The following is a 22172-nucleotide window of genomic DNA, read 5'->3' on the forward strand; positions in this document are numbered from 1 at the left end:
TTGAAATACTGCCAAACTAGGTCAAGAAAGTCCCAATTAGAGAATTCGGCATGAAATGAAGCTTTAGAGTGCTCAATGACTCTTAAAAAAAATAATAATAATACTAAAATATACACTGGCAAATCTTATCCAAACCTGAGGGATTAACTTTAATTTGTGAACATCCTGGACCTAAACTCTATTGACTTGGGTACCCAGTGGGTCAAGGAACAAAGCAAAAGCTAGAAGTAGGAAGTACTGAAATTTTAGTTACAAGTTTCATACAGGTAAACCCAAGGCGCTACAAATGAATAATTAAAGGAATGAAAGGAGAAAGAATAAAGGAGCCAAAGAGATGATCTCCTGAGACAGCCTTGCCCCAAACTTCTATGACGACTTAACTGCTGCTTTTCTGGACACGCGTGGGCACCCAGAACCCCCGAATGGGGAGGAATGCTCTAGGTGCCCTGCTGCCCTCCAGCCCGCGCGACGGCGCGTCTCAGTCCACCCCGGGAGGGGGTGGGGGGCGCGGCTGTCACCCAGGGCGGGGCGGCGCGGGCGTTGCCACGATGCGGGCCGCGCGCGTCCCTGGCAGCCAACGCGTCCACGTCAAGGTTTGTTTAATAATCGCCAGGGTATTTATGGCCGGGCTCAGGCGGCTGCTGGGGAGCCAGGAGACTGCGCGGGGCGGCGGATGAGGGGCTGTGGCTGCGGCCCAGGGCACCTCCCCCCCGGCTTCCCGAACCCGGCCCGGTCCGACCCGAGGGGGAGGATGGAAACACCTGCCGCGCTCTGAGCCACCCACAAGAGAACACCCTTCCCGCCATATCACCCCACGGTCCTGCGGAGGCCACCGCCTGGTCCCCCCACGTCTCCATCACGCAGCGTGGGGCCGTGCGGTATAGTGAGCGATGGCGGAAAATCTGAAAAGACTGGTCTCAAACGAAGCTTTACGAACGTTGCAGGAAAAGCTAGACTCCTGGCTGAAGGAGTACAACGTGAGTCTGGGTGAAAAACCCCCGGGGCTCGCCCTCCCGTAGGTTCCAGCACAGCCCTCGTCGGGGATTTCTTAGGGCTGGAGTTGGTGGCCACTTTGCAAAGCCTCCGCGGTTGTGATTCCTAACCAGGACCTCAGCCTTCGACCGGGATCGCTGGGGAAGGAAGGACATGTGTGTACGTGCCCCTGTCTCCCAGCTTAGCGAGGCGGCGCGCAGGTGGCGCGGCCTGCGGAGCGCGGCACTAGGCTGCGGAGAGATTGGAGAGTGCGTCCAATCTGTGGTAACTAAGGACGCCAGCGACCTAGCAACAGGGAAGCCCTGTGGTCTGCGACTGGTCTGGTCACGCCGGCCACTCTTTCCAATCCCCCTCGCCAGCGCAATCCACACCGCCTCCTTCCCCAACCCCGAATTATTTTTTACTACAACCCTCTCCTGCCCAGGGTTTGTATCAGAATGGATTTGTATAAACACACACCCAGGAGTTATTTACCCAGAAATACGCGAAACGGACACTTGTTAACGTTGCGGGTTTCACTTGCATGCTGGTGGGCCTGGCAATTGAGGCACAGTTCCAACACCAGGGCGGATTCAGGCCTTTTTCCAGGCATTTGTGAGAAGCCAGTATTCTGTCACCAAACCCATGAGCACTTTTCAAATCTCATTAATCCCTACCCGCACCCTGGCTCCCCATAATTTCCCCTTTCCCCCAAACAGAACTCTTCAGTGTTGAATTTGCTTTACATTCGGTCGGTCCGTCTTAATATAAATAGGGATTTCCCCTCCTACATAGTAAATGGAGGGGTCGGCAAAAAGAACTGTGGACCGGAAATTGGCCCCCTCCCCCCCTTGTTTCTACATTTGGCTCTGCATAGAACTAGCTGAATGAGGGTGTCAAATTATTTTACTTCTCTGGGTCTTAGTACCTCATCTATGGAATAGCAGAGATTGGTCTAGATGGTATGTAAATTTCCTGTTCAGATTTTAATTTTTTGAGCCTAGATTAGCTTGTTTCTGAGATCCTGCCTGTTATGAGGTCCTTAGGCTTCCCCATTCACCCTTTAACCAGTGCTCCTGAAGTGGAGGGGAGCTCAAAGAGTAGCTACAGCTTTCTCCTTAGCCTTCCTTTCTAGTGTTTCCTGTTCAATCTCTTTGCTCCCTTTTAAAGAACCAGCACTGACCATTCCTTCTCCATTAAGAATTCTGGAAAGTTAAAATGACCTCTTTATCATAAAAGACTTGGGTTCCCCCCAACTAATTTTAAAAGTACCTACTACCTAGTCTCAGGAGGTTGAGAATAAGAAATCCTAACATGTATACAGTATTTACCCCCTTTTTTTTTTTTTGCCCAGTGGCCTAACCGAACTCTGAATTTTAAAAAACATGTTGTTTGTCACAATGTTTATTACAAATAGCACTAGTATTTGTCTGGAACTAATAAACAATTACTTTAGAAACTCCCTGTAAGTAATGAGAAGTGCCTTCGTTTATTACATTTTCCTGTCTTGATAACATGCCATTCTCTGCTGTCATTAAAACCATTTCCATCCAGCTGTTCCCTTCATCTCTCTACAGTAGAGACTGTACTCACAACCACGAGTTTTTTTTATACCTGTGGCCACTCCCCAGGTTCCATCATTTCTCTTGAGTTTGCAGGCATCTTTATCACATTGGAATGTTGACACCTGTATTCTTCCCCCTCCACTCCTGCTTCATCTCTTACAAGTATACTGATGAATCTTATTTCTATAGGATATGTTCCCATCTGAGCTCTCACTTCTCCAGCTGCCCATTGGTCATCTTTCAATAGTGAATGCTATTGAAATGCTCAAAATGCTCAAAGTCAAATCTGTTCAAAATGGAATTTAGCCTTTCCCATGCCCCAACTACAGGCCTCCTTTCTAAGTAGTCTTCATCATTATGTACTCCACTCCCTTTTCACCATCATAGTCTATTGGTTCTAACTTCAAAGTTCATACAGAATCTAAACACTTTTCACCAACCCCACTGCTACCACCCTTCTCCATCCTTGATCATCTTTCACCTGGATTATTACAAAAGTAACAACCCAAAGAGACCTTCTAAATGTCAAGTCAGATCAAGTTACTCTTTTTGCAAGACACTCCAAATTTCCTATTTCAGTCAGAAGAAGCCAAAGCTCTTACAATGACCTTCAAAGTCCTACACAATTGTGCCCCTTTAAGCTCTTTAACCTTATCTGTTACTTTCTCCCGTGCTCAGACCGCTCCAGCAGTACCAGCCCTCTTGCTTGTCCTAGAGCAGTGCTGTCCAATAGAACTTTCTATGATGATGGACAGGTTCTATATCTGCATTGTCCAATATGGTAACTATTGGGCACTTGAAATGTGGCAAGTGCCCACTGAAGAACATAATTTTTAATTTGACTTAAGTCCAATTTAAATTCAGATAGCCACATGTAGCTCATGGCTACTGTCTCAGACAGCACAGTTCTAGAGATGCCAGACATGCTTCTGCTTCAGGGCATTTTGCACTCATTGTTTTCTCTGCCTGGAAAACATTTCCCCTGTTGATATTTGAGTGAGATAGGAACATCCTCATTTTCTTTGGAGAGCTTTAATTCTTAGAAAGGGTAACAACCTGCAGGCTGCGACGTAGACAGGAATTAATGCTGAATGGGTTGGCCACGTGTATACATATTCAACAGGTTATAGGAGGAGCTATGAATATTCATGAAGGGGGAACTCTCACATGCACAGTAAGCAAACACGCATGTTACATTCATCCTATATTCATTTTGGGGTAGAGGCTTAACATTTAAATGTATTACAATTAGGCCCTATACATCAAAGGTGGAGGCAGGGACATGAAGGAACTTAGTGTGCAGCCTCTGCGGATCGACCAGAACCAGCCTATTGTCCATGGTCTCTTATCAGCAGAAAGTTACTGAAATCAGTAACTTATCCAGTCGAAGTTGCAGTTATGGACTGTGGAACAGGGGAGGAGATCAGTTAGTCAGTGAGTTGCAATTGTTTTAACATTGTTTATCTCAAAGCCAGTGCTTGCTTAGCTGCTAGATAAAAAGAAAAAACCTTTTGACAGTTAGAACATAGTTGATTCTTTATGTGTAGGGGTATGTGACTTAATCCTTGCCTGGCATGGCCTTAGGTCTTTATCTTATTGCCTCAAAGAGTCTGTTACATTAGTCTTAAGATCTCTATTTTAACAGTAGCTTCATGCAGTCCAGAAAATGTTGCCTCTAACAGAACTAGCAGTATTTTTACAGCAATCATGGTAACAAAAGGAGGCTCTTAGCCCATATCTGTGTCACAGGGGTTAGTAGCTTTAAAAGAACGTGTCTTTATGTTAATAATGTTGGTGGTTATATTCCTGAATATTTTATTGTTTTCTGTTAACTCTTGCTTTCCTATCTGCACAAAGCCATTAGAATGTGTTTGAAGTTTACTTATTTCACTTTTACACTTAAAACATGGAAAGTTCTTATTCATTTCCTTGCCTTCATTCATGCCCACTTCCAATCCAACTTTGATACAGCTGTTTGAGGCATCATTTTTATGGCTCTCGTTGCCAATACTAGTGATTCTCAACACAGGCAAGGCATTGTCCCCTAGAACATTGTTTTTAAAACTTACCTATAGGACTCAATGCATTTTACTTCACAATATAGCACACATAAACTCTTATACATATAAACTCAAGTTCCACTAATAATTACCTTTACTCATTATGGTGTGTTTTTCTATTTTCTTTTTAGTATTATTTGCTGTTTGAGACTCACTAAATTGATTTTGTTACCCACTAATGCTGTGGTTATCAATCTTCATTGCACATAGGAATTATCCAGAAAGCTTTTATATTTCCAAAGACCAGGTCCCACACGAGAGCAATTAAATCCATTTCTAGGAGTGGGAGCCCACAAAGCTCCTCAAGCAAAGGCTTTCCTGAAACTTCATGGCCCTTACCAGCTTCTCTTTTGAGTTTTACCTCCGAAATCTGGATGAATTTTCTTATAGTAAATAGCATGTGTTTTTGCATTTATTTTCATGTTTATCTTAGACTATAAATTCCTCCAGGGCAGGAGACATTGTGTCCCTAGCATCCAGTGCATAGTGGCCTCTCCATAAAATTTCTTCAGAGTATAAATGCATGAATAAGCCATGCCCTTCTGCTTCTTGAAACCATCTCCTTCTTCGGCCTCCTTATTCTTCTTCATCTTGCTTCCTGGGTGTCCTCTTATTTCTGACTGCTCTTATTTTGTTTTTTATCCAGTGGCTCTTCTTACTTAGAGCACTTCTGACACAGCAAAATTGCCCCTCGCTCTGCCCTCAGCCCTCTCCGCACTCTTTTCTCTCCCTGGTAATCTCATCTGTGCATGTGGCTTCTGTGCCCTCCCACTTGCTGAAGCCTTCCAAAGCCACTCCTCCCAGTCCTGTCTCTCTTCTAAGCTCCAGACTTACTTTCCATCTGCTTTGGGGAAAGCATTGTTGTTGAGAGCTCAGCTGCAGTGCTGGAGGCTGCAAGAATGGGTCCGCACTATTGTCTCTTCAAATTACTTAATTTGTTTTTCCTTAGTGATGAATTTTGCATGATGATGGCATCCCATTTGTAGAATTGTTCTGAGGATTAAATGGAGCCACGTATATAAAGCTCTTAGCACAGGGTCTGGCTGGCATAGAGTAGGTAATTAGATCAGTAATTATTAGGTACTACTACTGGACATTCCATCTGAAGGTCCTGCAGGCCCCCTCACTTGTTCAAACCCAAACTCAGGATCATCCCTCTCATACCTCTTACTCATTTCGAAACTCCCTGACCTTCTTAGGTAATGCTGAAATCAGCAGGAACTTTACTGGCACAGGTGTAATTTGGGGCTAGGAAAGACCTTTGGGAGACCCTTGGTATGTCTACAGCCTCCAGCATCTCTCAGCTAGATGGTTATATCCATCTACCTCCCCACCAGACTCACTCTCTAACCCAAACTCTATCTGGTCTGCTTTTGCCAGAGAGATTTTTGTAACATGCAAAGGAAATATGAGCATGTCATACCCGCCTTCCTCTGTTGCATCCTTAAACATTTTGATGATGGAATGAAGCCCAAGACCCTTAATGTGGCCAGTCAAGTCTTTCAACTCTGGACCCTGTACTCACTTTCCCCTGATATGCCTTGGTACCTTCTGTTTCTCCTCTTCAATTGCCCTTCCCTCTTACCCTTCACCCCTCACTAGAGGTTATTTTGCTACTCCTATAGCTTGTTATCCACACAGAGCACTTAACATAAACTCTTAGGTAATTATTTATCCCCTATGTGCCTCTTGTTCTCCATCTCACTTCCCTGTCTAATTAGTTCACTGACTGAAGACAACTTTTTTTTTTTTTTTTAATATAGCTTTGTTTCCTGAGCTTTGTTTCCAGGGCCTTACATATAATAGGAACTCAATGATTTATGAATGGATAAATCTGGAGAGTCTGTGCTTTGGAGACAGTATAATTAGTCCATATCTTTGCTCTGTTTGTCTTGTGTGAGTATGTGGGTATGTGTTTACTTGAATAATGTGACCCTATTGCAACTTGATTATCTTGTGCAATGCTTTGTGTTTAGAAGTTGCAGCATGTTGTAACATGTCTTCGGAAGCGGAACAGTGTGACACAGGATATTCTCTCCTGTTATTTAAGTTGTGTTTAAAAACTCATTTGACCAGCATTCCTCTGGGTACCCAGTATGTACCAGGCTCTAGGCAAGGCATAGGAACAGATAGTAATGATACCACAATAATACTTCTAATTAATTGTGTACCTCTTTTACACTGGACTCTGCTCATGTGATCAACTACCTCCTAAACGGGAGGAAACAGAGCCTCATATTTAAATGTCTTTTCTAAGGGAATGCAGCTGTTAAGTTGAGAACCAGGTTTGAACAAAGGTCTACCTTATTCCTAAGCCACTGACTCCTTTCAGTACTGCATGCCACCTCATAGGTGCCAACTGATAAACACCTTCTGTGTCTGAGATGCTGGACATGTATTATTTTGATTTAATTCTAATGCTCCGCAAGGCATTATTATCCCCATTGCATGGGAGAAGAATGGGCTCAGAGAGGTTAAGTAACTTGTGCAGGGTCACACAGAACTGTAGCAAGCAGCAGAGCTGAGATACTCAGGTTTGCTTGACTCCCAAGCTCATTCTCCATCCACTTAACACATGGAATGATCTTGCCAGAGGGCAAAAGGCTTGTAAGTAGGTAATTGAAGTTCAGTGTAATAAGTGCAGGTATAAAATGGCCACGGCAAGGAGTGCTGAATTAATGAGGAAGAAATGGAGATAGCTGTTCAGGCTATGGGTTTTAAATGCTCTATTATGTCAACATTACGCTGTTAAATCATTCATTCATCAACTGCTGTTTGGACCCTTCAATTTGCTAGGATACTAGTGGCAACAGATACAAACATGAGCAAAGCAAGATCGTTTTTAAAAAGAACTCAGGCCGGGCGCGGTGGCTCAAGCCTGTAATCCCAGCACTTTGGGAGGCCGAGACGGGTGGATCACGAGGTCAGGAGATCGATACCATCCTGGCTAACACGGTGAAACCCCGTCTCTACTAAAAAATACAAAAAACTAGCCGGGTGAGGTGGTGGGCGCCTGTAGTCTCAGCTACTCAGGAGGCTGAGGCAGGAGAATGGCGTAAACCCGGGAGGCGGAGCTTGCAGTGAGCTGAGATCCGGCCACTGCACTCCAGCCTGGGCGACAGAGCGAGACTCCATCTCAAAAAAAAAACAAAAACAAACAAAAAAAAAAACAAGAACTCATGATCTTTTTGGGAGGAGAGATTAGATGGACGAGATGGAGAAAAAATGACTACAGGAGAAATCAGTGCTACAACAGAATTAGTTACCAGGTACCATTTACCAAGCATGGAAAGTAAACCAGTTGCCCTCTCAGTTACAAGTCCATCCCATCCAAACTCCATGCCAGGGGTGAAAGGCTCTCCAGGTCAATCTACCCTGCCAAACTCTCTGACTTTCTGTGCCTCTGCCACATTGACATATTCAAGGTTGCTAAACTTGTTCCTGCCACAGAACCTTTGTCCTTGCTGTTCCCACTGCCTGGCATGCTCCTTCCCTAGTGCTGTGCTTCCCTGAATCTTATAACCCAGGAATACTCAAGGGTCCCCTCCACAGAGAAGCCTTCCCTGGATGCCCTCCCCATTCACTCTTGGTCGCATCATCCAATCCTCCCTCTACTCCCAGCATGAAGCATGATCTAAAAGTCAGTATAGATAGTTTACTAGTTAAGAGCATGGGCTGTGGAAGCTGGGCTGCTGGGGTCCAATCTCAACTCTGATAATTTACAGCTGGGTAGCCATGAACCAGTTACTTAACCTCTCTGTGCCTCAGCTTTCTCATCTGAAATGGGAATGATAATAGTTCTTCTAACTCCTAGTGTACTAGTGCAAAAATTAGCTGAGTTTATGTAAAGCGCTAATAGAGCCTGGCATATAGGAGAGATATGATAAATACAGAGTGAGTGAATCATCTCATTTACATGCATCCATCCAACATATAATGAGTCTGAATACAGGGACACTGTAGAATCAGGGTTGGGAATACAACAACCAACTGTCCTGTCCTCAAGGAGCTTCCTGCCTGTCTGAACCATTTCCTTGGTTGATGCAGATGTGCATTTGACTTGTAAACTTTTGCCTAGAGATTATCTCAACTTTTCTCTTACTCCTAATTTCTATCCTCCTTGTACCCTGCTTTCTGTTCTGGGATTTGTTGTGTCCAGGAGGCACCAAGGACCAATGCCTTATTGCGTCCTGAGGTGACACATAAATCGATGCATTTTTACAACCACGTGATGTTTGTTGCTTGTAGTTGTATTCCTTCTTCTAATGCTGGAGTCAGTTAGAGGTTTGGCTTATGTGGAAATGGAAATGGTAGAATCTTTCAAAGAAGTGAGGAAAGCAGAATAATAGCCAAAGGTTCACTTCTTTGCCTCTTTATGTTCTGTTCTCATTGCTTAGAATGTTCCACAACCACTGGAACCACCTCCTTTTCCAAATCTGGCTAATTTCATCTTGGACTAGGTTTCACTTCCTTTGGAAGCCTTCCCAGACTTTCCAAGACAATGGACTATTGGGTAGAGCTTGCACTCATCTGTGTAGTTAGACTTATTATTCTGCTGCAAAGTAACTGGCTATTCATCTGTCTGCCCCACAAGTCTGCAAGTGCCAAGTCCCTTATATCCTAAACCCAGCAATACCTTCTTGCTGTTAAGAAGTCATGTTCTCTATGCACATACAGTATATACGAATTGAATTTATGTAGAGGACAGGAACCAATAAAGCAGGTAAATTAGGCAGTGATTTGTATTGTCTGACAACAGGTCCATTTAGCTTTTAAATGTATTTTTGTAGGGTTTTACTGAGTAGGATTATTGCTATAAAAAACAACCTCCAAATCTCAGTGGCTTAACACACACAAACCAACTTTCTCAACTATGTGATAATTCAATGCAAGCATTCAGTCAGCAACCTTGCAAATCTTGTGGCTCCACCATCCCTTATGCCCTCAGCATCCTCTCTTGGCTCTTCTGCATTCAGTTGACAAAGGGGAAAAGAAAAAAAAAATCATTCAAGAGGTTCCCTTCTGGGCCAGGCCCCGGGCATATATCACTTTCCATCCAGTTAACCAGAATTCAGTTACATGGCCACACGAACTGCTAGGGAAACTGGGAAATGTGGTCTACGGGAGATAAGTTTCGGTGACCACACAGCAGTCCTGTTACCAGAGCATACCAGAGCCAGACAGCTCTTGGGTCAAGTGAGACCCTGGTCTGCCTGCAGTGGGTCCCAGAGTGAAGAAATTACCCTGGTTATCTACTGTTTTGCCCTTGCAGACAAACACGTGTGATCAAAATCTAAACCACTGCCTTGAACTCATTGAGCAAGTTGCCAAGGTGCAGGGACAACTCTTCGGGATCCTCACAACAGCAGCCCAAGAAGGTGAGAATGGCCTGGTAATTTCCCATCCAGTTCTGCCTGCCTTTCTCTCCTTTCTTGGTGCTTTTTTGTGTTCTTTGACTGTTGATGCAGTTGTGTTTCTCTCCCTGACCTGATGTGTGTATTCTTTTAGGAGGACATAACGATGGTGTGGAAACAATCAAGTCACGCCTTTTGCCTTGGCTGGAGGCTTCCTTTACTGCTGCTTCCATGGGAAAACCTGTTGACAGCAAGGTCCCCTCTCTGCAGGTAGGGATGCTGAAGGATAACCCTTGCTTTCTGAACAGTGAGATAAAACAAATCAGAAACCTCCAAGAGAAGAAGAGGACTTAATTCTGGTAGACTGACAGAGTGTCACAATTTGTGAGAGTTATTGGTGGTTTTCATGGGGACGGTGTTAGTTTTTGAACAGGTGGAGATCAGACTAGAAAGAGAGCACATACCTTGCTTAAGGCATCCACATCATTACATCTGGGCAACCAAAACATTAGTTACTTTACTTTTAAACATTTATATGGATTTACCTATAACCCTTTCTAAAACAGAAGCATTTAGAAAACATTTAGTCTGTTCTGAGAAAACCAAACATCACATGTTCTCACTCATAAGTGAGAGTTGAACAATGAGAATACATGGACACGGGGAGGGGAACAACACAGCAGGGCCTGTCGGGGAATTGCAGGGGTGAGGGGAGAGAAAGCATTAGGACAAACATCTAATGCATGTGGGGCTTAAAACCTAGGTGACAGGTTGATAGGTGCAGCAAACCACCATGGCACACATATATCTATGTAAAAATCCTGCACATTCTGCATGTGTGTCCCAGAACCTAAAGTAAAAAAATAAAAAATAGTAATAATAACAAAAAGAAAGCATTTAGTCTGTTCTGAGCAAGAACCTTATAAGACAGTGGCTGAAGGATCCCTGCTTGGAGATCACTGAGCAGAAAACCAGTTCCTCTTTTATGGCCCTGGAGTAGGTATCTAAACATTTATGTCTCAATTTTCTTATTTGCTGAATGGAGACAATGGTTTTGCTGATCTAATAGGGTCATTTGTGAGAATTAAATGTGATAAGCACAGTAAACAAGCTGCATAGGGTCTGACACGTGTTAAGTACTTTATAGACTTCAGTTATCATTAAGTAATTTTTTTTTCCCTGACAATGTTTGGATGCTTCTCAGATTTTTATCCTCTGTGTGGGCATTATTCTAGGTATAAAGATGTAGAATGATGTTTCAAAGTCTTTTTGGAAATTGAGGTATAATTTATATTCAGTGAAATCCATAGATTGCTGTTTTGACAAATACGTATACCTGTGTAAATTCACATCTCTATTGGAATATCAGACATCTCCATCACTCCAGAGCATTTCTTGCACCTTCCCCAGGGCAACCATCTTCTCATTTTTATCACTCTAGATTAATTTTGCCTGCACTAGAACTTCATGTGCACTCTTTTGAGATGGACTGGTTTTTTTTTTTAAATTCATCAATGTCATTTTATATATTCAGACTGTTTTTTGTTTTTTTGGTGTGCCTTTCCAGAACACGTTTGACAGGGAGAGACGTAAAGATCCCAGTCCTCGGGATCGGGACATGCAACAGTTAGACTCTAATTTGAACTCAACCCGGAGTCAACTCAACCAGGTTCAAGACGAGTAAGAGGAATGCAAGTTATCTTTTTCCAAAAATAATTGTTTTCAATTAAGTTTTAAATTCGAAAGGAGAATAATAGCTCATGCAAAATGTGGGCATTTGTAAATAAGTAATATGATTGTGTGTGTGTCTGTGTGCATGTGTGTATGACAGTGAGAGAGAGAGAGAGAGAGAGAGTTTAGAGTCAGTGTCTGTGGATTTGGGGACAGGATATATTATGATACCTGGTCCCCTGGTTCCTTCTTTGGAGTTCCTTCTTCATAAGCACATCATCAGCCCATATTGACAAACAGGTAAAGATTGTTAGACAAAAATCTACCTTTTGGGAGAAAAATTTTAAAAGAGATGCAAAAGGGAAAGAATAAAATAGAGTGAACAATCAGGCAAAGAGGACAATTAAGAGAAAGACAGCAAAAGTCAAATGAAGCAGGCTGCATCTATCTGTCCATTATACTCATTTAAGGGTGTATGTGTGCCTCTCTGAATCCCAAAGAGTCAGAGTCTTTTAAGAAAGGAAGAATTCAAGATTTTGCAATAATTATTAGGTATAAGAATGTATTTTTAAAAAGTTAAGCAATTCCAGGCAACAATAGATGTCAGATGCATGCTGTGGGCAGAGCCAGGGTAGCAAACTTAGGGAATCACCACAAAAAAAATTGTAGACTTTGAGTTTGTACTTGAGGCGGGTAGACAAATATGTATGAAACTGTGTTCGACATACCTAACAAAAATCCATCAATGGGAATTTCTCCTACCACAGCATTGCTTCATTGCTGACATCAATGGGACAGAAAGGAAGTCTTTTTTTTTCTTTAATTAATAACTAGTTAAGGCTTGGGATGGAATAATGTGTGGTACTCTGCCTTGTTCTCTGATGACATTTACATTTTTCTAAGGAAAAATATCTGTATTGATTTAGTTTTGCCTGATTATAAAAATAATACAATTTTCTTTTTCAAAATGCATACAACAAATAAAAATTGATGAAAATCACCTGTTTTCTTGTCCCCATTAACATTTTGGTATATTTTACTCCAGACATTTTTTCTTTGTGCCTGCACCTCCACACACACCCATTCATATTTCCAACTGGAATCATAATCAATGAGCAGTTATATACCTGAAGCAGTCAACATTTATAATTGTAATATGCAAAAAGCATACAATCTGTAATTTATTTCAACTAATGTGAGCTTATTTTGAAGGATCCTTCAATAAGCCACTTGAAGGTCACACAGTCATTTTTGGTTTATCGTAGTCCATTTTCTGTAAACATTCAGCTCATTCCAAATGCAAACATGCATTAAGAGCTGTGTTTACCCTCTCATGGGGTCTCCCTTCCCCTCATCCTTTCTAGGGAAGGGATGCTTGTATACTCTCCTGATGACAGACAAGAAGAATTTTTGGTCTTGTACTGCCCTCTGGGTTCTTGCTGGCCTTAATTTCATGTAGGCACTAGTGTCTTGTGCTGATGGGTCCTGAGTTGTGCATGTCTTGTCTGGGAAGGTCTCCTGGGACATTAGCTAGCAATTGCTGCAGATGATTCTACGTTTTCCTCTAGTTGTGAGGCAGGGCATCAAACCTTTACTGGTTCTTGATGGCTGTCAGCACTAGTAGGGGCCAGCGTTTCCCACTTTTCTTTCTTGTGTCAGTGACACTGTTGTTACCTACAAGGGGCACCATGGATCAAGAAATTTAATGCATGCTTTAAAAAAACTTTTCATTTGAAAATAATTTCAAACACAGCAAATCCGCTAGAATAGCACTAAAAATTTCCATATGCCCTTTCATATGCCTTTTGCCCTATTTGCTTTATCACGTGTGTGTTCCTTCTCTCTCTATATATATTTTTTCTCTACCAACCATTAGAAAGTTGCATACATGAAGATGCTTGCTGCTTTTCCCTGGATTTCTTAGTTTTTATTTTTGTTTTTAATTTTTTATTATACTTTTTCAATGTGCAGATTTGTTACATATGTATACATGTACCATGTTGGTGTGCTGCACCCACTAACTCATCATTTACATTAGGTATATCTCTTAATGCTATCCCTCCCCACTCCCCATACCCCACGACAGGCTCTGGTGTGTGATGTTCCCCATTCTGTGTCCAAGTGTTCTCATTGTTCAATTCCCACTGCAGTGTTTGGTTTTCGGTTCTTGCGATAGTTTGCTGAGAATGATGGTTTCCAGCTGCATCCATGTCCCTACAAAGGACATGAACTCATCCTTTTTTATGGCTGCATAGTATTCCATGGTGTATATGTGCCACATTTTCTTAATCCAGTCTGTCGTTGATGGACATTTGGGTTAGTTCCAAGTCTTTGCCATTGTGAATAATGCCGCAATAAACATACGTGTGCATGTGTCTTTATAACAGCATGATTTATAGTTCTTTGGATATATACACAGTAATGGGATGGCTGAGTCAAATGATATTTCTAGTTCTAGATCCTTGAGGAATCGCCACACTGTCTTCCACAATGGATGAACTAGTTTACAGTCCCACCAACAGTAAAAAGTGTTCCCATTTCTCCACATCCTCTCCAGCACCTGTTGTTTCCTGACTTTTTATTGATTGCCATTCTAACTGGTGTGAGATGGTATCTCATTGTGGTTTTGATTTGCATTTCTCTGATGGCTAGTGATGATGAGCATTTTTTCATGTGTCTGTTGGCTGCATAAATGTCTTCTTTTGAGAAGTGTCTGTTCATATCTTTTGCCCACTTTTTGATGGTTTTTTTTTTTTTCTTGTAAGTTGGATTCTTAGGTGTTTTATTCTCTTGGAAGTAATTGTGAATGGGAGTTCATTCATGATTTGGCTCTCTGTTTGTCTGTTATTGGTGTATAAGAATGCTTGTGATTTTTGTACATTGATTTTGTATCCTGAGACCTTGTTGAAGTTGCTTATCAGCTTAAGGAAACTTGGGTCTGAGATGATGGGGTTTTCTAAATATACAATCATGTCATCTGCAAACAGAGACAATTTGACTTCCTCTTTTCCTAATTGAATATCCTTTATTTCTTTCTCTTGCCTGATTGTCCTGCCCAGAACTTCCAAATTATGTTAAATAGGAGTGGTGAGGAAGGGCATCACTGTCTTGTGCCAGTTTTCAAGGGCAATGCTTCCAGTTTTTGCCCATTCAGTATGATATTGGCTGTGGGTTTGTCATAAATAGTTCTTATTATTTTGAGATACATTCCATCAATACCAAATTTATTGAGAGTTTTTAGCATGAAGTGCTGTTGAATTTTGTCAAAGGCCTTTTCTGCATCTATTGAGATAATCATGTGGTTTTTGTCTTTGGTTCTGCTTATATGCTGGATTACGTTTATTGATTTGCATATATTCACCCAGCTTTGCATCCCAGGGATGAAGCCCACTTGATCATGGTGGATAAGCTTTTTGAGGTGCTGCTGGATTCAGTTTGCCAGTATTTTATTGAGGATTTTTGCATCGATGTTCATCAGGGATATTGGTCTAAAATTCTCTTTTTTTGTTGTGTCTCTGCCAGGCTTTGGTATCAGGATGATGTTGGCCTCATAAATGAGTTAGGGAGGATTCCCTCTTTTTCTATTGATTGGAATGGTTTCAGAAGGAATGGTACCAGCTCCTCCTTGTACCTCTGGTAGAATTCGGCTGTGAATCCGTCTGGTCCTGGACGTTTTTTGGTTGGTACGCTATTAATTATTGCCTCAATTTCAGAGCCTGCTATTGGTCTATTCAGGGATTCAACTACTTCCTGGTTTAGTCTTGCGAGAGTGTATGTGTCCAGGAATTTATGCATTTCTTCTAGGTTTTCTAATTTATTTGCATAGAAGTGTTTATAGTATTCTCTGATGGTAGTTTGTACTTCTGTGGGGTCTCCCAGTTAGGCTACTCGGGGGTCAGGGACCCACTTGAGCAGGCAGTCTGTCTGTTCTCAGATCTCAAACTCAGTGCTGGGAGAACCACTACTCTCTTCAAACCTCAGTTGGAAATGCAGAAATCACCCATCTTCTGTGTTGCTCATGCTGGGAGCTGGAGGCTGGAGCTGTTCCTATTCAGCCATCTTGGAACCCTTTATTTTTATTTTTATGTTATTTCAATAGATTTTGGAGAACAAGTGGTATTTGGTTACATGGATAAATTATTTGGTGGTGATTTCTGAGATTTTGGTGCACCTGTCACCTAAGCGGTATACAGTAGAGCCATTGTGTAGTCTTTTATCCCTCACCCTCCTCCTTTCTTTCCCTCCAAGTCCCCAAAGTCCATTATATCATTCTTATGCCTTTGCATCCTCATAGCTTAACTCCCACTTATAAGTGAGAATATATGACATTTGGTTTTCCATTCATGAGTTACTTCACTTAGAATAATGGCCTCCAGCTCCATCCAAGTTGCTGCAAAGGCCATTATTTCATTTCATTGTATGGCTGACTAGTACTTCATGGCATATATATACCACATTTTCTTTATCCCCCCATTGCTTGATGGGCACTTACGTTGGTTCCATATCTCTGCAACTGTGAATTGTACTGCTATAAACATACATGTGCATGTGTCTTTTTCATAAGATGGCTTCTTTTTCTTTGGGTAGGTATGCAGTAGTGGGATGGCTGTATCAAATTGTAGTTCTACTTTTAGTTCTTTAAGAAATCTCCACACTGCTTTCAATAGTGGTTGTACTAGTTTACATTCCCACCAGCAGCATAAAAGTTTCCCTTTTCTCCACATTTACTCCAACAGCTATTGTGTTTTGATTTTGTAATTACGACAATTCTTGCAGGAGTAAGATGATATCGCATTATGATTTTAACTTGCGTTTCCCTGGTAATTAATGATGTTGAGCATTTTTTTCATATGTATATTGGCTGTTTGTATATCTTCTTTTGAGAATTGTCTATTCATGTCCTTTGCCCACTTTTTAATGGGATTAATTGTTTTTTTTTTCTTGCTGACTTTTTTTGACTTCATTGTAGATACGGGTTATTAGCCCTTTGTCGAATATAGTTTGTGAATATTTTCTCCCATTATGTGGGTTGTCTGTTTACTCTGCTAAGCAGAAATTTGTTTTAGTTTCTGTGTTTCTTCTGCTGTGCAGAAGTTTCTTAGTTTAATTAGGTCGCATTTTATTTATTTTGTTTTTTGCTGCATTTGCTTTTGGGTTTTTAGGCATGAATTCTTTGCCTAAACCAATATCTAAAAGAGTTTCTGGTGTTATCTTCTAGAACGTTTGTGGTTTCAGCTCTTAGATATAAGTCTTTGATCCATCTTGAGTTGATTTTTGCATAAGGTGAGAGGTGAGGATCCAGTTTCATTCTTCTACATGTGGTTTGCCAGTTTTCCAAACACCATTTGTTGAATAGGGTGTCTTTTCTCCACTTTGTTTAGTTTTAACCCACCTGTGATTCTTATTCTGTTTTTAAATTTAAAGTATCAGTAAAAGAATTTGTTCTCCACATTCTGTGGTAGCCAATTCTCTCTTCCCTCCCTTACTGTGCCTACTTGTCTCTTAAGCCAGGGTGCTGCCCCTCTATGGAATGAAAGGGCCACCCAAAGTGGTTCCCTATGTCTAACCTTGTGGAGACTGGATTGGTTCTGATTTAGTCCCAAAATGCAAATTCCAATAATTATGGACAAATGGCCACACGTCTGCACAGGTTTGATGAACCCCCAGGCAAGGGAAGACTTCTAGATTTTATGCCTGGATTCTGGTTAGGAATCTTGCTTTTCCTCCTCTCCTATATCTAAAGTATCAGAATGTCCAATTGAATCTATCTCCTATACTTTCACACCTGCCCTTTTCTATTCCACCACCTTTGCCATGGTTCAATCCTCTGATATCTTTTTCCTGAACCAATTGCTTCCTTCTAACTGGCTTCCCCACTTCCATTCTTGGTCAACCACCATCCATTTTCCACTTAGCAAATATATATATACACATATATATATATATGTAGAGTATGTATATAAGCATATATATATATATATATATATATAATTGTATCAAGTCATCATTCTTTTTTTTTTTTTTTTGAGACAGAGTCTCTCGCCTCTGTCACCCAGGCTGGGGTGCAGTGGTGCTGACCTTTGCTCACTGCAAGCCTGCCTTCCAGGTTCACGCTTAAGTATTCTCCTGCCTTTAGCCTTCTGGAATAGCTGGGACTACAGGTGCCCCGCCACCATGCCTGGCTAGGCTTTTTGGTGTATTTTAGTAGAGATGGTGATTTCATCAGGTTAGCCAGGATGGTCTCGAACTCCTGGCCTCATGATCCGCCCGCCTTGGCCTCCCAAAGTGCTGGGATTACAGGCATGAGCCATGGCGCCCAGCCATATCAAATCATCCTTCTGATTAAAAGCTGTTAGTCTGCTCCTTTTTCAAATATTATATTTTATTTTAAGTTCCCGGAAACACGTGCAGGATGTGCAGGTTTCTTATATGGGTAAACATGTACCACGGTGGTTTGCTGCACAGATTAACTCATCACCTAGGTATTAAGCCCCACATGCATTAGCTATTTATCCTGATGCTTTCCCTTCTCCCAGCCCCCAACAGGCCCCAGTATATATGGTTCCCCTCCCTGTGTCCTTGTGTTCTCATTGTTCAGCTCCCACTTATGAGTGAGAACATGTAGTGTTTGGTTTTCTGTTTCTGCGTTAGTTTACCGAAGATAATGGCTTCTAGTTTCATCTATTTCCAGGCAAAGGACATAATCTTATTCCTTTTTTGGCTACATAGTATTCCATGGTGCATATGTACCACATTTTCTTTATTCGGTCTATCATTGATGGGCATTTGGGCTGATTCTATGTCTTTGCTATTGTGAACAGTGCTGCAATAAACATACATAAGCATGTATCTATAATATAATTATTTATATTCCTTTGGGTATATACCCAGTAATGGGATTGCTGGGTCAAATGGTATTTCGGTTCTAGATCCTTGAGGAATCACCACACTGTCTTCCACAATGGTTGAACTAATTTACATTTCCACTAACAGTGTGAAAAATTTCCTATTTCTCTGCAGCCTCGCCAGCATCTGTTGTTTCTTGACTTTTTAATAATTGTCATTCTAACTGGCATGAGATGGTATCTCATTGTGGTTTGATTTGCATTTCTCTAATAATCAGTGATGTTGAGCTTATTTTTATATGTTTGTTGGTCGCATAAATGTCTTCTCTTGAGAAGTGTCTGTTCATGTTCTTTGTCCACTTTTTGATGGGGTTGTTTGTTTTTCTCTTATAAGTTTGTTTAAGTGGTCTCTTCTCTTTATACTTAGAAAAAATTCTAAATTTCTCACCAGGGCTCTCATAGCAGCCCTACTGATCTGGCTGTATTTCTGCCCCAGTGTCATCTGTCACTTTCTCCTGACCCAGTCTACTATCTACTTCCTCACCTTGAGGCCTTTGCCTGTGCTCTTCCATTGCCTGAAAGAACTTTCCAGTCTTCCACTGGCTCTTTGCATGCCTGGTCTTTATTATCTTACAAGTCTCAGCTTAAATGTGCCTTTCTCAGAGTCCTTCTGTGACCACCATACATTGAAAGGTCTTTCTTCTCTCTAATTCTCTTTCACGGTTATCTGCTTTTCTCATAATAGCACTTATGAGAAAAGTTAGAGAGTGAAGTCACAACTGGGAACTTAAAAAAATAAACTTGCTTGTATATATATGATCTATCTCCCCAACTAACCTGGAAGATCCAAAGGGTTACTGTCTTGCATTGCTTTCTTGACACTGTTGTATCTCCAGTACTGAGCATCATGCCTAGCTCACAGTAAGTACTCAATAATCTGCTCAATGAATGGATACACAACAAAATATTTAAATAGAATGTCAGCCTGATTAAAACAATTCTTAGCATATGAATGTACTTTTCTTTCTTCTCTTTGTATGATATCCAAACACATGAAATTAGCATGTATGTTTGCTTGTATGTGCATCCGCTTGTGTGTGTTAGGAGAAAAATACCCAAGTTCTTAATTCCTGCTTGTATTTTCCTCCTTTTCTTGATCCATTTTCTACAGTTTCTTTTCTCTTGATAAAAATGCTCATTTTCACATATTTACTTTTAAAAACTTGTTATCTCTTTATATTTGAATTAAATCATACTAGTTTCCTTTCAATCTCCAATAGCCATATTATGAAGTTAATGCTATTTTTTGCTTTCTTTTCATCTTTAGATATTTCATTCATTCCTTTCTCATTAAAAAAAATATACCTTGTGACAGGCACTGTTTAGGTGCTGGGGGTAGAGATGAATAAAATAAAATTATTGCTCTCAAATAGTTTATAGTGTGAATGCAATGAGGTAAATGTGAGTGGAGCGCCGAGAAGGGGAAACAAACTGCTTGGGAGAGTTGGGGATAGTATGTGGAAGGCTCTTGCTGAATGCGCATTTATTAGAGGAGGAAGCAGGTAGGGGATGGAATTTTGGATGTCTGGTTAAGATCTGTGGGATTGACAGGGATGCTGTTAGCACATTATTTCTCAGGCTGCTCCACTCTCAAAGTGAAAATCCCAGTGTTTTGCCCTCCACTGTTCTTCCATCTAGAGGGAAGGATAAAGGCTGATGTGAGTTTGGAAGGCAACTGCACTATCTTAGCCTCAGGACAAGTGCTATGATCTCTCTGGCAGAGTCAGAGAAGTCAAGAAGACTTTGTCAACTCAAGTCTCACTGTTCTGGGGTAACTTCATTAAGGACCATTGGTCTTTATTCAACATCATCTATCTCACTTCCTTTTTTTTTTTGGAGACATGCTCTTACTTTGCCACCCAGGCTGGAGTGCAGTAGTACAATCAAAGCTCACTGCAGCTTCAAACTCCTAGTCTGAAGAGATTCTCCCACCTCAGCCTCCTGAGTAGCTGGGACTACAGGCACACACCACCACACCTGGCTTTATTTATTTATTTATTTATTTTTTTATGGAGACAGGGTCTCACTGTGTTGCACAGGCTGGTCTTGAACTCCTGAGTTCAAGAGATTCTCCTGCCTTGGCTTCCCGAAGTGTTGGAATTACAGACATGAGCTACTGCACCCAGACCCACTTATTTTTTAAATTAGATAGACCTAAATAATACGATTTATTATGATTTGTCTACCATGAAGAGGATTTGAAACTGATAATGACAGAGATACAGTGAAAACTCAGAGAATTTGTGTTCAATAAGTAGTAGAAGTCAGAGGCAAGAAGACATGAAGTACCTGATTGTCAAGGGTGATTGTGAGGACTTTATAGGTGGGCACATAATTTTTTTAAATATTGAGGAAGTCTGCAGCTCCACAGTGCAAAGCAATAAAAATTGATGTTGGTATATTGTAGAAAAATGGAGATTTTGTAGAGAAAGCCAACCTGGGGCTTTGATGTAATTAGAGCAGATGAATTAGGAGGGTGAGAAGGAGAAATTGAACAAGTTTCTTTGTCCTTTATATTCTAATACTAATAGTCTTTTGGGGGTAGTAGCTCTGTAATTTCCCAGTGTTTGACATTGAGCAAAGGATGTTACCATGTTTTAGCATACAAGTCCACCACAATTTTTGCAATATTACCTGATTGAATGCAGATGTCTTTTAACTTGATCTTGTTTATGTTGAACTATGTCATATACCAGAAGTTCCTAAGTGAGCCTCTGCCTTGATTTAGAAAGTCTGCCAATTTTGAAAAATCTATCTTTAGTTACTGATTTCTCTTACAGTCTGGCTGAAACTGAAAAGAATCTTGAAGAAACCAAGAACAGATCGGCCATATCCCTGTTGGCTGCAGAGGAGGAAATAAATCAGCTAAAAAAGCAGTAAGAAAAAAATGACAGGATTATTGCAGCCTAAATCATTGAATTTAGCTTTTTTGGTGCTCCATTACAATATGAAAGAATCTGTTCACCACCAGAGAGAAAATGCAGAAATATTTTTATTAATTATACATATATATTTACTACAAAAATATTACTTATCTACTATAGAAAACTTCCAAAGTACAACATAGTGTAAAGGAATACAGAAACCCTTTCATAACTCCAGAGCCAGTGACTGTTAACATTTTGCATTCCTTCCAATTAATATATTAATAATAGAGTTAAGACTACAGAATAAAGTATATAAGTATACAATTTTGGATCCTAACTTTTCACCTGACATTGTTTTCCTCTGTCACTAAGAAAAAATACTGCAGAAGTTAGTTTTAAATAGGTTCATTATGTTCCATCATTTGGGGATTGAATATTTACTTGTATACTAATTTTCAACATTGAAAATAATATTGGGATAATTTTTGTGGAAAAATCTCAGTTGAGCCATCTGATTATTCCTTATAGATAAAATTCTAGAAGGGGAAAATAAACATTGATCTTTTAGGGTTATATCTTCCTGGATCTTAATTTTGATCCCCCCCTCCCAAAAGAGTAAGTGGGAGATGGATTTTACACACACACACACACACACACACCCCTTTTGATTATCTTCACACGTGTTCCAGTGGTTCTGATTTCATCAGGAACACCCATAAATTAGCTAGGAACACTGTTCTAATTTCTACTTCTGTCTTCCCCTTCCTCATCATTTAAA

At 40.9% G+C, this 22172-nt stretch overlaps 1 protein-coding gene across 2 annotated transcripts in view; it reads left to right on the forward strand.

The window, feature by feature from the left end:
* The first annotated feature begins 480 nt into the window (after positions 1-480).
* Positions 481-22172, forward strand: part of SPATA18 (spermatogenesis associated 18) — a 43819-nt gene continuing 22127 nt past the window's right edge. For both annotated transcript variants that reach the window (XR_647076.2, XM_003898902.3), the window contains exons 1-5: positions 481-977; positions 9870-9975; positions 10106-10221; positions 11519-11631; positions 21308-21403. Coding sequence is in view for 1 of the 2 variants with exons in the window: in XM_003898902.3 (XP_003898951.1) it covers positions 891-977; positions 9870-9975; positions 10106-10221; positions 11519-11631; positions 21308-21403 (518 nt within the window). In the remaining variant the exon portion in view is untranslated. The remainder of the gene's footprint in view (positions 978-9869; positions 9976-10105; positions 10222-11518; positions 11632-21307; positions 21404-22172) is intronic.

Source organism: Papio anubis, chromosome 3 (assembly GCF_008728515.1).
Source record: "Papio anubis isolate 15944 chromosome 3, Panubis1.0, whole genome shotgun sequence".
NCBI classification, from domain to species: Eukaryota; Metazoa; Chordata; class Mammalia; order Primates; family Cercopithecidae; genus Papio; species Papio anubis.